At 40.7% G+C, this 17,173-nt stretch overlaps 1 protein-coding gene across 3 annotated transcripts in view; it reads left to right on the plus strand.

Annotated features, from left to right (window-relative positions):
• Nucleotides 1–16,740, plus strand: part of FBXO34 (F-box protein 34) — an 89,356-nt gene extending 72,616 nt beyond the window's left edge. For all 3 annotated transcript variants that reach the window (XM_043556221.1, XM_043556222.1, XM_043556223.1), the window contains exon 2: nt 13,462–16,740. In XM_043556221.1, the coding sequence (XP_043412156.1) occupies nt 13,462–15,610 (2,149 nt within the window). In that variant the 3' untranslated portion in view covers nt 15,611–16,740. The remainder of the gene's footprint in view (nt 1–13,461) is intronic.
• The last annotated feature ends 433 nt before the right edge of the window (nt 16,741–17,173 follow it).

Genomic DNA, 17,173 nt, shown 5'->3' on the forward strand with positions numbered 1-17,173 from the left:
TTCCACCTGGAAGGTGGGGTGGTGCCAGCCTGTATTTTGCCCTCAGCTTGCCCCACGCTCCCTCCTCAGGGAGCATCCATTTTCTTTCATCAGAATTTTAAAGGGCTTATAGTGGCTGCAAAAAAGGTTAATAATAACCATTGTATTTTGTACTAATGAGATTTTAATAGGAGTGATAACATTTTTCCCCTTCCAGACATGTTTTGCAGAAAGACAGTTGTCCAGGTGTTAATTATTTGGAGCAGTGAGCTCTTGAATGATTTGAAGTGTTCTCTTAAATAAATATGGGTTGTATGGAGATCAAATCAGAATAGCTTTCTGGTTATTTTTATTTTATGATCTTAAAACATTAAGCTTTAACTCAAGAATTCTTACATTTACCCCATTGTTAGGGGCTGAATTGCCTGCTGCTTCCCTTTGCATATGTTGAAGCGCTAATCCCCAGTGCCTGGGAATGTGACTGAATTTGGAGAGCTGGCATTTAAAGAGGTGATTCAGGGGTGCCTGGGTGGCTCAGTTGATTAAGCATCCAGACTCTGTGATTTCTGCTCAGGTCATGATCACATGGTTCATGAGACGGAGGCTCGCATTAGGTTCCATGTGTTGACAGTGTGGAGCCTACTTGGGATTCTCTTTCTCCCCCTCTCTCTGCCCTTCCCCCACTCATGCTGCGCTCTCTCTCTCTCTCTCTCTCTCTCTCTCTCTCTTTCTGTCTCTGAAAATAAATAAACTTAATCAAGTTAAGTTTAAAGTTAAACTTTAAACTTAAGTTAAAGAAGATAAGTTAAGTTAAAAGAAGGTAGACAGGGTGGGCCCTAATTTAATCTGATTGGTGTCTTTAAAAGAAAGAATTCTGCACACAAGAGAAAGACACCAAAGGCATGTGTGTCCAGAGGAAAGATCCTGTGAGGACACCATGAGAAGGCAGCTTTCTGCAAGCCAAGGGGAAAGGCCTCAGAAAAAAACAAACCCACCGTCCCCTTGATCTTGGACTTTTAGACTCCAGACTTGTGAAAAGTAACTTTTCTGTGTTTAAACCACACAGTTAGTGGTATTTTGTATGGTAGCTCTAGCAAACCGATATGCTGCTGATGAAGTAGTAGTTGAGTGTCAGTAAAAAGTATAGCAAGGGTAACTATTTCTCTTTGCCTCAAAGCATTTTTGGGGAAATGACGAAGTGTTGTATATAGCTTCATGTAGTCTAGTACTGGAAAGAGATGGTAGGACCTCTGAAATCTAGATATATATTAATATTCCTATTCATATTGGTCTTACTCTTTATCATTTCATAGTTTTCCACTTGCCTATGGTTATATTTTATCTCATCTGTTCTCTACCATTTTTCTTTCTTTGAAACTGATTGTAAATAAATAAGTCTATTATAAATCAACACCAGAATAATATCTGTATGTATTGTCCTGTGTATTCTTCTGTATACAGTCATTCCAACCCAGCCTTATTCTCTGATAATATCATCTGTACTCAGGCTTGTGGCCCAGACTGTCATATTTGCATTAAATTTTTGAAGTTTCTCTTTGTCAGAAATAAAATTTGAGTGATCTTAGTGATGTCTATCTTTGCTGCTAACTTGACTCAGCACATGGGAAACTTTTAAGTTTGTAAATGAGTGAAAAGCTAAAGGATCAGTGTAGATTTCTTAGGTTTGCCATGCGTTCAGGAATTCCGTTAGTTTTGTTCATGCTGAAGTCTCAGGGTCTAGTCTGACACTGAAAGGGAAGTTAAGTATTTAATAAATGAATAGATTAATTTTAAGTTGGTTATCAAACTCAACATCCAAACTTTAACCCAAATTCTGTTTCCTGTCACAGTTAGACTTCTCAGTCTTTATTTATGACAATGAGATTAAGCTTACTGATGAAGTCTTCATCCATGTGTTCCTCATCTGCGCTCCCTCTTTTCATAATGTGCTAGGTAAGAGGATAGCCTCTGATTCCTGACTGTGCACACCCAGGCTTCTTGATGTGCTTGCTTGCGTGATCTTGGCAAGTTTTTTTAACCTCCCTCTGCTTTGGTTTTTTCACCTGCAATTGGGGTTAGTAAGAATATGCACTTAGGTTTTTTTGGGGTGGGGTGGTTGTGAGCTTTGAACAGTGCCTAGCACATAGTAAACATTTTAGAGCTATTATTATTCTAGAAGTGAAAACAGATTATTCTGTTCTTACTTCTTTGTTATTTTTTATCTCTAGGTCTACGTTGCTTGCTTTCTTTCCCTTTAAACAACACAACTTTTGCCCATAAAACTGGCATGATTTTCTTGGTAGTGGCAGGGTAAATTAGCACTACTTGGGGAGTGATTGAGCAAGATGTACCCAGTCATAAAAATACTCAAACTCTGACTCAGAAATTCCACTTCTGGGAATCTTCTAAGGACATACCTTTAAATGCATAAGAGAATGCATGCATCAAAGTTGCATTAGAACCTCCAGGATTGGAGGGAATATTTATTAAATTCTGGCACTTATACATTAACAGTTTTGATGGGTTTCAAGACCATGTAATAACATGGACAATACTTCTGATAAAAAGCATAACATTGTATATATAATATGATTACAACCATGTTAAGCAAATACACACATCCAGGAATTTCAGAAGATAGGACTTATATATAAGAGCTCTTTTAACCTCCGACTTGTTAAATTCTGCATTTATGTAAAGCTGCTTCTGAAGGCCCATAGTTTACCCTGTAAGTGAGAGGTCTCTATACCTTGTTTGTATACCATTGTCTTTCCTGTTTGGCTTTAGGAATTCCAGGGTTAGTCAAATTCTGCAGAATAGTGAAGACATACCCTCTGTATTCAAGGAAGTTTTATATGAGATTTAAGACAAGTACATAAGCCCTGGTTTGTGATTTTTCTCCAGTAATATGACAATTTGGGCTCCTTGGTGCCAAATGATTGAGGGGTTTTTTTGGTAATACAGATTTCTCACATTTACTCCTTGGAAATACTCATTTTCTTTTAAAAAATTTTAAATATTTATTTTTGAGAGAGCAAGAGAGACAGAGCATGAGCAGGGAAGGGGACAGAGGGAGACACAGAATCTGAAGCAGGCTCCAGGCTCTGAGCTGTCAGCATAGAACCCAATGTGGGGCTCGAACTCATGAACTATGAGATCATGACCTGAGCCGAAGTTGGACGCTTAAGTGACTGAGCCACTCAGGCACTCTGGAAATACTGTTTTAACTCCAAGATTTATTTGTTTTTACTTTCTTAAAGTTTACTTATTTATTTTAATAGAGCAAGCAGGGGAGGGGCAGAATCCAAACAGGCTCCTCACTGTCAGCACAAAGCCCCATGTGGGGCTCAAACTCGTGAACTGTGAGATCATGACCTGAGCTGAAACCAAGCATTGAACACTTAACTGACTGAGCCACCCAGGCACCCCTTAACTCCCAAGATTTGAATTGGCTTTGGTAAACTCAAAAAACAGGCTCCAGAACAGCAACCTCTCAGGTTTCGATTGACAATAAGCCTCATTTCTTTATAAGTGGTAATTCTTAAAGAATACTTTGAACAGCCATTGCATAGATTGCTACTTCAGTCTTGGTTCAACAGATCCTAGGCGATATGTGATAGAAGGAAGAGTAATTACTAAACAGCTGGGCACAGGACTGTGGCTCAGGCTTTATTTCTTTGGTAAATACCCTGAGTCCTATTTCTGAAGTAATTTCCCTACCCCTTCCACCCCTACCCAGGGTTGCTGACCAAAGTCTTCATTTGCCAGATCTTTTGTCTGCATTGATACAGCAAGCAAGCTGTTTTTGCTTGGTGCATTAATATTTGTTACTCTGAATTTTTACTTTTTTGCCTCTTTCTTCTTTCCTGTGAGGAATAACCTATTTTAAATTTAGGTACCTATAATGGGCCAGCCTGTGCCCAGCTAGCTGGTACTTTGCTCAAGATTGAGGCCCCGTGCACGGCAGATGTGCAGTGTGGTATTGTATTTACACTCAGAATTTCATGCTATTCTCTGATTTTTCTTTTATTTTTTTACATTAGTTCTTTTTTTTTTTTTTTAACACTTATTTTTGAGAGAGTGAGCAAGTGGCGGAGGGCAGAGAGAGGGAGACAGGATCCGAAGCAGGCTCTACACTCAGTGCAAAGCCCACTGTGGAGCTTGAACTCACAAACCATGAGATCATGACATGAGCCAAAATCATGAGTCAGCTGCTTAACCAACTGAGCCACCCAGATGCCCCTGTTCTCTGATTTTTCATATCAAACATTATTTGGTACCTAATGGATTTTTGAACTGTGTTTGTGGCTGACCTTGGCCTTAGAATGTTAACAATTTATTCCCTAGGAAAGATGACATTTTTATGTTCCAGTTACATTTGGTCAAAGAGGTTATATGTTAAAGCTCTGATCAGTTCTTTGAAAGTACTGCATTACTCTTAAAGAAAATATTGCCTTAAAAATAATGTTAAATTGGGGCGCCTGGATGGCTCAGGTGGTTAAGCATTGAACTTTAGCTCAGGTCATGATCTCACAGTTAGTGAGTTCAACCCCTGCGTAAGGCTCTCTGCCATCAGCACAGAGCCCACTTCAGATCCACTGTCCCCACTCCCCTCTGCCCCTCCCCTGCTTGCGCACGTGCTCTCTTTCTGTTTCTCTCAAAATAAATAAGGAAACATTAAAAAAATATGTTAAGTTTATGGGGTGCCTGGGTGGCTCATTTGGGTAAGAGTCCAATTCTTGGTTTTGGCTTGGCTAATGATCTCCTGGTTTGTGAGTTCGAGCCCTGCATTAGGCTCTGCCTTGTCAGTGAGGATTGGGATTCTCTCTCTTCCTTTCTCTCTCTGTACCCCCTCATACCTGTGCTATCTCTCAAAATAAACAAATAAACTTTTAAAAATATGTTACATTTATATATGGAAGAATGCCTGGTTTCAAAGTGAAAAAAAAAAGCTTACTCAAGGAATGACATTTTGCTATGCGAGAGGATAGAAATTTTCTTTTCCTTTGTTTTCTTTAAGAAATATTAGAATAGGAAAATAAAGCAAGAGGGTTTTAACAGGAATGCTGAGTATCTGAAATTTATAGAGGTGAAATTTTCTTGGTAATGCTCAATGTACTTTTCAATATATATCAATGATTTTGGGGGGACTAAACTTTTTAAATGTTTCGCTGGATTTTGATATTCTTTCTCGTGGGAACTACAAAACTGTAGATTTCTCATCAGTTTTAGGTAGCAATAAATTGTGATACGCCAGAGTTATGTGAGTGTTTAGCATTATGTCACAGGAACAATAGGAAAATACTTTGTAAACCATTGTTGACTGGATTAATTTAAACATGGTAAGTTTAACAAAACATAATACTTCAGTTTGTCTGTATCCCCAACTGTTATTTAATAATTCAAAATAGACTGAGCAAGTGTTCTTTCCTTTAGCCTCCTGTCCCCCTTCCTACCTAGTCCAAAAAAAGAGGGGGTAGAGGATCCATGTAAATTAATGACTAATTCAGTATTTTGCAGTACACTGTAAAACTGTTAGGTGTTGCTTCAGTTGTGACCACAATGGAAAAGCAAAGTAGTGGCTACCCTTCCCAACTTGTAATACTCCTTTCAGTATGTTCTAGATACTTTATTGGCCCATCAAATTTATCATAAACTTTTATTTTGGGGAAGTTAGCTTTGTTTGGTCTTTAATCATGGTATAGAATCTATATTAGATAATCATGATGGAGCTGTGTGCTGTATGTATGTATGTATGTATGTATGTATTTATTTATTTAACGTTTATTCATTTTTGAGACAGAGAGAGACAGAGCATGAATGGGGGAAGGTCAGAGAGAGAGGGAGACACAGAATCCGAAACAGGCTGCAGGCTCTGAGCTGTCAGCACAGAGCCCGACGTGGGGCTCAAACTCACGGACTGTGAATCATGACCTGAGCTGAAGTTGGACGCCCAACCGACTGAGCCACCCAGGCGCCCCTGTGTGCTGTATTTAAATAAGATTGTGTGGGGAGCCTGGGTGGCGCAGTCGGTTAAGCGTCCGACTTCAGCCAGGTCACGATCTCGCGGTCCGGGAGTTCGAGCCCCGCGTCAGGCTCTGGGTTGATGGCTCAGAGCCTGGAGCCTGTTTCTGATTCTGTGTCTCCCTCTCTCTCTGCCCCTCCCCCGTTCATGCTGTGTCTCTCTCTGTCCCAAAAATAAATAAACGTTGAAAAAAAAAATTAAAAAAAAAATAAATAAGATTGTGAATTCTAAGAATGATGAAACCCGTGAGCAGCGAATTCTGGAAAACTATGCATGTGCTTCCAAAGACTAGTCTCTGTATTACTCAGTATCTTTTAACAGACAGTAAAGGATTTTTCCATTAAGTTGTGTACAATTAACCATCCAGCCCTCCTGAGGCAAAGGTTCAAGGTCCCATGAAATGGCTTTAGAGAATGTTCCTTGAAAGAAAGAAGTGAACTCCCTCCCCCAATATTTTGGAGCCCAGTTTGAGAACAACTGTCTTTTCTGATGTACAGTTTGTTTAGTTTTTATTTATTTATTTATTTATTTATTTATTTATTTATTTATATTTTGGTTAAGGCGTTCAGTGGGAGTTGGATGCATTCTGTCAGTGCTTAGAGGATTATGAAGGGAAGTACTATCTTCTGCCTCCACGTGTATTCACACCCTCCTAGTCTTGGCACTTTTTCTACTTTAACAGCCATGGAAGTAGTTTCTACATACTTATAGATTCGTATGGTTGTGTGATGTGGTGTGTCTGCTTTAATTCATCACAGTTATGTGTAGAGGTTTTATGTGGCACTGAAGAAAAACTGACCTAGTTTGAGAGAGAAAAATCTCTTTGAATAGATGCTGTCAGAATTATTTAATCTCATTTGTGTCATAATTGGGCCTGTGTGTGTGTTTTTTAAAAAAAATACTTATTTATTTTTGAGAGAAAGAGAGGCAGAGAGATAGGGAGACACAGAATCTGAAGCAGTCTCCAGGCTTTGAGCTGTCAGCACAGAGCCTGACGCGGGGCTCAAACTCACAAACCATAAATGAGATATAATGACCTGAGCCGAAGTCATATGCTTAACCGACTGAGCCACCCAAGTGCCCCAAGTGTGTGTGTTTTTTTTAATGCTAGGCACACTTTATCATTAAAAAAAAATATGTTTTTATTAAGTAGTCTCTATGCTCAGTGTGGGGCTCGAACTCACAACCCCAAGATCAAGAGTTGCATGCTCTATAGACTGAGCCAGCCAGGCACCTCTGGGCCTAGGTTTTTTATTTTTGTTTGCTTTGAACAAGGAAAGTGCAGATCCAGGAGACTCTTAACCTAATTCTTTTTTTTTTTTTTTAATTTTTTTTTTCAACGTTTATTTATTTTTTTGGGACAGAGAGAGACAGAGCATGAACGGGGGAGGGGCAGAGAGAGAGGGAGACACAGAATCGGAAACAGGCTCCAGGCTCTGAGCCATCAGCCCAGAGCCCGACGCGGGGCTCGAACTCACGGACAGTGAGATCGTGACCTGGCTGAAGTCGGACGCTTAACCGACTGCGCCACCCAGGCGCCCCTCTTAACCTAATTCTCATCCTGATGCTACCACTATCTCACTGTGGGGCTTCAAAAGTCATTATAGCTCCATTATTTCATTTGGAAAAAACAAAGACTTCATTATATATACATGTAATACTTTGCTGGAGTTGCTAGTCATTTCTGTAATGGTTCAGTGAAGAAGGTGGTTTTAAGATGTTCTCCGGAAGCTTTTACATTCTTTTTTTTTTTTTTAATTAAAAAAAAATTTTTTTAAAAATTTTTATTTGAGAGAGAGCACACACACACACACACACGCACACCCACACGCACGCACGTGTGCGCGTGTGGGGGAGGGGCATAGAGAGAGGGAGGCACAGAATCTGAAGCAGGCTCCAGTCTCTGAGCTGTCAGCACTGAGCCTGATGAGAGGCTCAAACCCACCAGCCCACCAGCCGGGAGATCAAGACCTAAGCCTAAGCTTTTACATTCTTAAAGAAACAGTGAATTTATTTACTGTATACTTGAACTCCTCTAAAGGTATCATGGGAATGGTCTTTCAAGGATTAGTCTATTTTAATTCCTCTGGCCTTTTGTAAAGGAAGAAGAGCTTTTAACTATTCTAATAAAAGTGGACTCCTGGGGTGCCAGGGTGGCTCAGTCAGTTAAGCATCCGACTTCGGCTCAGGTCATGATCTCACAGTTTGTGGGTTCTAGCCCCACATCGGGCTCTATGCTGACAGCCTAAAGCCTGGAGCCTGCTTCGAATTCTGTGTCTTCTTTTCTCTCTGCCCCTCCACCACTCACCCTCTGTCTCTCTCTCAAAAATAAATAAAAGTTAAAAAAATTTTTTTTTAAGTGGACTCCTTTTTGGAGTGCATTCCTGTACCTTTAACATAGCAGAAAGAAACTTAGGAAATGACTTATTTCCTAGTCTGTTTCGATAGGCAACGCCATACACTGAGTGACAAGTTAAAAAACAAGCATCTGTCTTTGATTTTAGGCCTCCTATTAGCACTAAGCCTATTATTAGCACAAAGAGAAATCTCATCCTTTTCCTCTATTCTGACCCCATATCGCCATTTGATTCCTCATTGATCAAATTCACTCCTCCATAGTCTAGAGTTAGTTACTATGACTCTTTCAACTTTGGGATTTATCCAAGCACTTTTTTTTTCCTAAACAAAGTTAAAATTCTCTTCCATGGCTCTATTTTGGGATTGTACACTGTGTTTAAAGGTGAGAGTTTTTCCAGCTTTGTTTGAGCTGAAAACAGAAGTTAGAGTCTAAAAGGAATACTGGAATTATTTGAAAACAGAATTTTGGCTTTTGTTTGGAGGAAAGTTGTTCAAGTTTTAATTGATTCATTGTTATATGTCACTTTATTCCTGGAAAGGATTAAGATGGCAGGTATGTACAAAGACTTTATCACAGCCATGCTTCGTGAAGGAGTTGGTAAGGTTCACTTTGTCACCTTCCAGTTACTCCTTCACCATGAACTTCTGGCTCTGCCCTACTCACCCACTGTAGTTCTTACAATAGAGTCACCAAGGATCTCCATTGCTAACTGGACACAGTTATTCATTGACCTTGCTATAGGGTCTAAAAGTGACTGTTCTTTTATGAACATTCTTCCTGTTTATAATAGTAATATATGTAATATATGTTCATTGTGAAATTTTGGAAAATGACATCTGTAATCTCCATCCAGAAAATGTTTTTCTCATTGAAATGGTTCTGTGGCAACTGCCTTATTCCTTTCCTCCTATTTTTCTTTTTAAAACCCAACTGTCTCTCTTCCCTGTTCCAAATCTGCTTAGCCACCTTTTTTCACCATCTCACTGTAAGGTACCACTGTTCATCCAGTTGATGAAGCCATAAGATGAGGACCCATCCTTGACACCTGTCCCTCAACCTCCATTTATAATCAGCAGCTAAAGTTCCTGTCTGTTGTTGCTTATTAATTAATTTACTTGTTGTCTCTCCACTCCCAGCACCTTAGCTAGACTGATTATTCTTCACCTACCTCAGTTTCCCAAAAGCATCATCTACTTTTGAACCTCTTAGGATTTGTGTATCTTCCTTTAGGGCTTAGCTTAGAAGGTCAGGGCTTCTCTGACCTATTTCTACACCCTCAAGACTGAGCTTGGTGCTTGTGGTTCCCTTATGTCCCTTCATACACACCTTCCTTCTGTATGTTGTCCCCCTGCTTAGATTCTCTCAGCACCCATACTATCTTTATAAACACACATCATATTCCATTGTAATTGTTTATTGACTTCTCTGTCTCTGTAAGGGCAGTGACTATGTCTTATTTATAATTGCACTGGTAATATCCAGCCCAGAGTGTTTAGTAAATTTCTGATGATAAATGGATAGTAGGAAATGGGTGGTGGTTAGTGTGAAAAAAAAAAAAAATTAGAAGCTGTTACGTTAGTTTTAGGATTCTGGCTGCTTTAAAATTTGCATCTTAAGTGATGTGATTGGCCTTCTGTCTATCTGGTCCAGTAGTAATGGTTCTGTGCATAAGCTTCCAAAGTGTGAAGTATGGTAGGGCAAAGCAGGAATGAAGCTGATAGCTTGGCTGGGTGGGCTCTACCTTGCATTCCATTGATAAAGAGGTTAGGCTTTCCTATAGGTGCCCGTAGTGGAGCAGAGATCAGATGGCTGCTGAAAAGTAGGGCAGTTTTGCCAGAGATAGAGAAGAGCATTTTAGAGACTTGGTGATTGGATATGGGGGTCAGGGAGGAGGAATCTTTAAGTGACTCAACTTTCTGGCTTGGTTGGCTAGGTACTTGCTGCTTTCATTAACTAGTTGTTTTGATTTTTTAGATTCTTTTTGACATCCAGATATATCTACTAGGCAGGCAATAGGATATGAAGTTTGGGAGAGCATGCCACTGGAGAGTCATCAGTATGTGGTTGTTAGAACTATAAGACAGCACTTAGATGTATAGCCTAAGATTAATAACGGTCTAGAAAAACAAGGAACTCTGAGGAACATGGACTTAAAAGGCTGGGGAAGAAGAGAAAAGAGCTGGGAAAAAGCATTGTCAAAGAAACTGAGGAGTTCGAGTTCTAGGGGAAATTTGGCAATAAAAGACCATTGGCCTGTTTTGTGCTTTGAATGGAATAACAAGAAAATGGTTCTGTCTTTACCCAGCTGTTCAAATAGATGCTTCAGTGTGGACTGTCTGCAAGGCTTTTTTTGGGCAGGTCCACTTCACCCCTCTTGGTGTCCGAGCACCCCAGCCCAAATCTGGGACCCCACTGATACTCGTACATCGGATCTAACACATGACCTTTAATCCCTTCCAAGTTAAATCTAAAGGTTGAAAACAGATCTCAGAAATTCTGGATCTATTCCCAGAAATTCTGATTCATTGTACCCAGGGATCTTAATTTTTTACAAGGATATTTCTGAATGTCTATGGAACACTCGTGTAGGTAGGTGCTATAGCCCAGCATTTTATTTAATTGCAAGAGAGCAAGACTTTCTTATGGTGAACTTCAAAGTACAATTGTGATGAAGAGATTGGCAACCATGGAAACCTGGCTGAATCTTTCCACAGTGCCTGTGTTTGGGGAGGGGGGGGGGTGGTTAGGGAAAGCGCCACCATCTGGTGTAATCTGTTGGAGATGTAAAGTTTCTGCGTTTCTGCCTTTCGGGTTTTTGGGGGAGAGCTCTTGGTGCCCTGCATCATATCCTCGTGGTCTACCACTGATTTCAACGCAAATTCAGATTTCCGTAGTTTCTCACTTGAACTTACTACTCTTGCCACCACTTTTCTGTTTTCTGCCTCAGGACATTCAAATCCAGCAAAGGAAGGAGGTTGGTTAATATCCTGGGCCACCTTTAATTAGGGGACAAGAGCCCATGCCTCATCATTGTGCTTTCTCCAGGGGTCCCACAGACTTGTCCGCTACCCTCCAGCAGTCACCCTGATGATGTCAAATGGCTGTATTGGCTTTTCTCCTTCCTTGGTTGTACCTTTCCTCACTTCTATTCCCTGGGATCATCTCCTATTTTAGTCCTGCTAAAGCCCTGTCTATTAGCAGTGTGTCACTTGAGTTGACTATAGGTTAGTAAGTGCAAACAAAAGCCTTCTGTAACTACATTTAGTTTCTTCTTAATGTCCCTGTCTATCAATAATAGCACCTAAAATAATGTGTGTGGGAGGAAGGCGAAGAGAACATATTGTGCAATGCAGAATGGCACACACATTGCTGAAGTTTAAATTTATTCACACTCTGTAATGAGATCATTATGTGAGAATTTATTGGATTTTTCAGCAACCTCCATTTCTCTCCCTTCACTTAGAAGGACTGAAGGAAATTTGAAAAACCAGAAAATCGTGGACCACGTTAGCACTAGATATACCTCTTTTTATTCATTTGTCATTTATTCATTTATCTATTTTATTCATATGTATTCATCTTGTTTTGAAGAATTCTGGGTGGGTCTGTTTATAAGACTAAATTATATAATATAATGATAGAAAGCTATTAAAAATGCTGTAATGCAGGAAGGGGGCACATCACAGATTTAGGATAGAAATTGCCAAAGATAGTCAAGAAACCAATCTGATCTATTTCAGGATAATTTTGAAAAGGTACTTTGTCTTAAATGCAAGACTTCTCTTTACTTAGCTAGAAGATATTCATATTCCTGTTTCTTCTTTTAGCTGAGCCTAGACTCAAGGAATTAAGAGTTGAAACGTGAATTTGTTCTGGATGATCACTTTTCATCCTTGACAATTAGAAGTAGTATCTGAAAGCAGTTATCATAGAGGCTGACACATTGCAGGCACTAAATGTTTTAAGGTAAATGATAAAGGTATATGTTGAGTTGCCAAATTATGTGTCTTAGACTGGTGTCCCCACGATTAAGAGTGGGGAAACTCTATTTGCCTAGCCGTGAGGGGTTCGTACCACCAACCTGTGACTGCAGACATTTATTTTAGTTTGTAGGTTTATTTTGTAGGAGACCAGGCATCCCTACAAAACACTTTTTCTCAATAACACAGTGTTCTGTGTAACAGTGGATATTTTGTTGTAAAATTGATGAGATCATTAGATAATTTAGTATTCCAACTCCTCAGTTAACATTTCAAGTCAGACCCAGAGAGGAAGTGACTTTTCCAAGGTACACTCACCATGTTTAGCTAGTTAATGATATAGCAAGGACTAGAACACAGATCTCTGCATGTAATCCTCTTTCTAAGATGGCTCCCATCTCCAGCCCTGGTCAGGGGACAAAACAAGGCATTGTTTTTTCTGCAGTAATTCAAAATGATTTTTAGACTTAATAAGGATTATGTGTTCTGTGTTTGATTTAAGGTATGTGGAGAAAATTTAACAGTTAAGAGCTTATACAAATAGGTTATTTAGAAAGTCAGGACTAGTAGATGGGCAAAGTACATAAGCAAACAAGTGAAAAATTATAAACATCTATAAGTATTGAACAGTATGGGACCAGCTTAGAAAGCAGGTACAACATTTTGATAGACTGGTTTGCAACCAATAAAAAGCTAGCTGTGGTGACTTAGAAATCATATCAGTCTACTGGAGATTCTGGACTGTTCTTTATCCTTTCCTTTTATACTGTGCCTTATACTTGGAAGTTTTCAGTACTTTACATTAAAAAAAATACATTTAAAGGACTAATTTCACATATAGAATGTTAACTAATGTCAGCTTCTGAAATTCATTGTCTATTCAGTCTGAAATTCTCCAGTTTATCTTCTGGCCTATACACCATGGGAAGTGGTTGTTTTGCTCTTGTTAGTCTTGATGTACACATTAAAAACTAGCTGAAATAAGAGTTGGTACGGTAAAGATTTAATGAACTGACACAGTGTTTCTGTTACTTGCTAGAACCATCTGAGTGTATGTTAAAAAACTTTTCTAAAAACAAAATTATCACCTTAATCAAATATGTCTGTCTTTCTTGTAGAGCCTCTGTTATGCACCTAAAGCCATACTGGAAACTCCAGAAGAAAGAGCGACCTCTGGAAATCAGCAGGGAAACTTTGAGAACTCCTATGAGCCACCACAAAGCTATAAATGATGAAAAATGCAAAGCTAGCTACATGAAACCAAGTGTCTTTCCTTCACCCTCTCTTGGTAAAGCGTCATCTCGAAAGCCTCTTGGGATTCTTTCTCCAAATGTTCTGTGCAGTATGAGTGGGAAGAGTCCGATAGAGAGCAGCTTGAATGTTAAAACCAAGAAGAATGCACCGTCTGCATCAATCCACCAGGGTGAAGAAGGGGAAGGGCCGCTTGATATCTGGGCTGTTGTGAAACCTGGAAATACCAAGGAGAAAATTGCATTCTTTGCAGCCCACCAGTGTAGCAATAGGATAGGATCTATGAAAATAAAAAGCTCCTGGGATATTGATGGGAGAGCTACTAAAAGAAGGAAAAAATCAGGAGATCTTAAAAAAGCCAAGATACAGTTGGAAAGGATGAGGGAAGTCAACAGCAGGTGCTACCAGCCTGAGCCCTTTGCATGTGGCATTGAGCACTGTTCTGTGCATTATGTGAGTGACAGTGGGGATGGCGTCTATGCCGGGAGGCCTCTGTCAGTCATACAGATGGTTGCCTTCCTTGAGCAAAGAGCCAGTGCCCTGCTAGCTACATGTACGAAAAACTGCACTAACTCACCTGCTGTGGTGAAGTTTCCTGGGCAATCCAGAAGTGTGCCCCCAGCCTCCGAGCCCTTTTCTGCCCCAGGAGCTTGTGAAGAATCCACGGAAAGGGGAAATTCTGAGGTTGGTGAACCACAGAGCGAGCCAGTCCGTGTCCTTGACATGGTAGCCAGGCTGGAGTCTGAGTGCCTGAAGCGGCAGAGCCAGCGTGAGCCTGGGAGCCTCTCGAGGAATAACAGCTTCCGTCGAAATGTGGGCCGCGTGTTGCTTGCAAATGGCACTCAGGCTAATGAAGGCAAAACAAACAAAGGGGCCTTGGAGGCACCAGACACTCAGGTGAATCCTGTGGGGTCTGTATCTGTGGACTGTGGCCCCTCAAGAGCCGACCATTGTTCTCCCAAGGGGGATGAGTCCTGGGACGGTGCTCCTCGGGGCTGTCTGTCGTTGCCAGCGAGTGTGAATTTCCACATGGACAGTGCAGAATTTGAGCCAGATCAGCAAACTGCCCTGAAAAATGGCAATAAATATGATGTGGAGATGACAGAAGAACTTGTTGGGTCATCTTTTCCTGCTGGCACCTGCCCTCAAGCCATTGAATTGCCCACAGATGCTGTTGATTGTCTGAGTAGAGAGCTCGTGCCGCTTACTAGCCAAAATCCTGATCAGAGAAGAAAGGAATCTTTGTGCATTAGTATCACTGTGTCCAAGGAAGAGCAAGGCCAGCCTTCTAGTTTAAAGCCCTGTGAAGACCCACTTCCAGGGATGTTGTTTTTTTTGCCACCTGGTCAGCACCAGTCAGACTGTTCCCAGTTGAATGAAAGCACAAGGGAGTCTTCTGATGCCGGCCACCTTCAGGATGCTGCTGAGGGTGACAGTACCACTGAGGAAAAAAGTGTTTCAGCTGATTCATTTGTCCTGCCAGCCTCTCCTGTGGAAAGTACATTACCGGTGCTTGAGGCATCCAGTTGGAAGAAGCAAGTGTCTCATGACTTTCTGGAGACCAGGTTTAAAATCCAGCAGCTTTTGGAGCCTCAGCAGTACATGGCTTTTCTGCCCCACCACCTCATGGTGAAAATCTTCAGGTTACTTCCCACCAAGAGCTTAGTGGCTCTTAAGTGTACCTGCTGCTATTTCAAGTTTATCATTGAATACTACAATATCAGGCCAGCAGATTCCCGCTGGGTGCGAGATCCACGATACAGAGAGGACCCTTGCAAGCAGTGCAAGAAAAAATACGTGAAAGGGGATGTGTCCCTGTGCCGGTGGCACCCCAAGCCCTATTGCCAGGCATTGCCCTACGGGCCAGGATACTGGATGTGCTGCCACCGGTCTCAGAAAGCCTTCCCTGGCTGTAAGCTGGGGCTTCATGACAATCACTGGGTCCCTGCGTGCCACAGCTTTAATCGGGCAATCCATAAGAAAGCGAAGGGGACTGAAACTGAAGAGGAATACTAAAGTCTACATGAGAGGCGACAGAAGGACTGGTTTTCTAGAATTGCAGAACCCCACCTAGAGCTGTAGAGCTACCATGCGAGTGAGTGTTGCCTCTCAGAGCCATCACTGTAGGCGAATCCGTACGTATTCCATCAGGACTGCCATTGCTCAGGCAATTTTTAAACTCTTGCTTTACGAGCTGTACAAGGAAATAGGTCTCATTGTTTTATAGTGGCACCTCCCATTTGGTCCAGGGTGGTATCCCACGGTTTGATTCACTTGGCTGTGAATAACTCTGCCTATTCTCCCAAATCAAATCCATCCTCAAACGACGAAGACTTGCCACCATCAAGGACATTCAGAAGAGTTCATTGCAGACTATGCAGGCGATCCCCAAAAAGGGGTTCCAGAAATGTTTTCAAGCACTGGCACCATATTTGAAATAAGTGAATAGTGTCCTCTGGAAAGAATAGCAGCACTCTCGGATGAAAAGTATGCTTACAAAGGAAAAGTCAGGCACCTTACCTTAGCCCTTGTATGCTTGATCTGTGAGATTGAGGTTTGTGGTTGGAGATGGATTTCATGCCCTGTGGTGTTTACAGTGTATATAATGGTTGTGTTTTCATAGGGCTGTGAAAGTGCACATTAAACCCGAGCGCCTTTACCTTAGATGAGTGCTTTTGACCCCTCTGTAAATAACACTATTAAATCCAGTTGTATAGCGCGGATAGCTGACTGAAGAGAATCCCCACAATGCAGCTAGGATAGTGTTGCGGCTACAATTGTGTGGGTTTTTGTTTTGTTTTGGGTTTTTTTTTTTTTTTTTGGTCTCATCTTAAATTTGTACATCCTGTATAAAATATGAATGTTTCCCAAATAAACTATGAATGTTTCCTGTATAATATATGAACGTTTCTGAGAAGAAACTCTAAATAGTTAAGAGGTTAACCTGTTGAAGATACCAAATAATGGTTTAACTGGACAACCTTAAAATTAGTATAGAGAAAAATCCTTTGTTATATTTTAGTGATCCATCAAGAATGAGAGAATATTATATAGTCAGATTATAACATTCTTGTCTACTTTACTCTTTCTGTCTGGTTATGAATTTTTTTTTTTAACTTCAATAAAAACATGCATCTTAAATGGGACCTGAGTTTTGCAGATTTCTTTTCCTCCCTTTTTGAGGTAATATTGGAGAATTATGTTGTGAATTGAATCGTTAAGAGTTTAAGGTTTTTTTAGTTGTTAGGAGAAGCAGGGAGAGAAAATTGTTTTTCTGCCACGGGGAAGAGACCACCTTCACTTAACATTATGAACTTACATTTTTGCAACACTTGAACGCTTATTTTGAATTTGTTCTACCCAACACCCATCCACTGTATCTCCTGTTGGAGAAGGTATTATCTAGAATGTTCTCACCGCTTGTCTAGGCATAACTAATCGTTACTAAGTCAGTGAGGATACATTCAGGTCTATGGTCATGTAATGCTGGGTGCGGCTGGAGGGTATCAGACCCCAGAAAGCTCTGTGGAGGACCTAAAAACTAGTCTTGAAATCAGACACCCACCAAAAACCCTTGTA

This window comes from Prionailurus bengalensis, chromosome B3, assembly GCF_016509475.1.
Source record: "Prionailurus bengalensis isolate Pbe53 chromosome B3, Fcat_Pben_1.1_paternal_pri, whole genome shotgun sequence".
Lineage (NCBI taxonomy): Eukaryota > Metazoa > Chordata > Mammalia > Carnivora > Felidae > Prionailurus > Prionailurus bengalensis.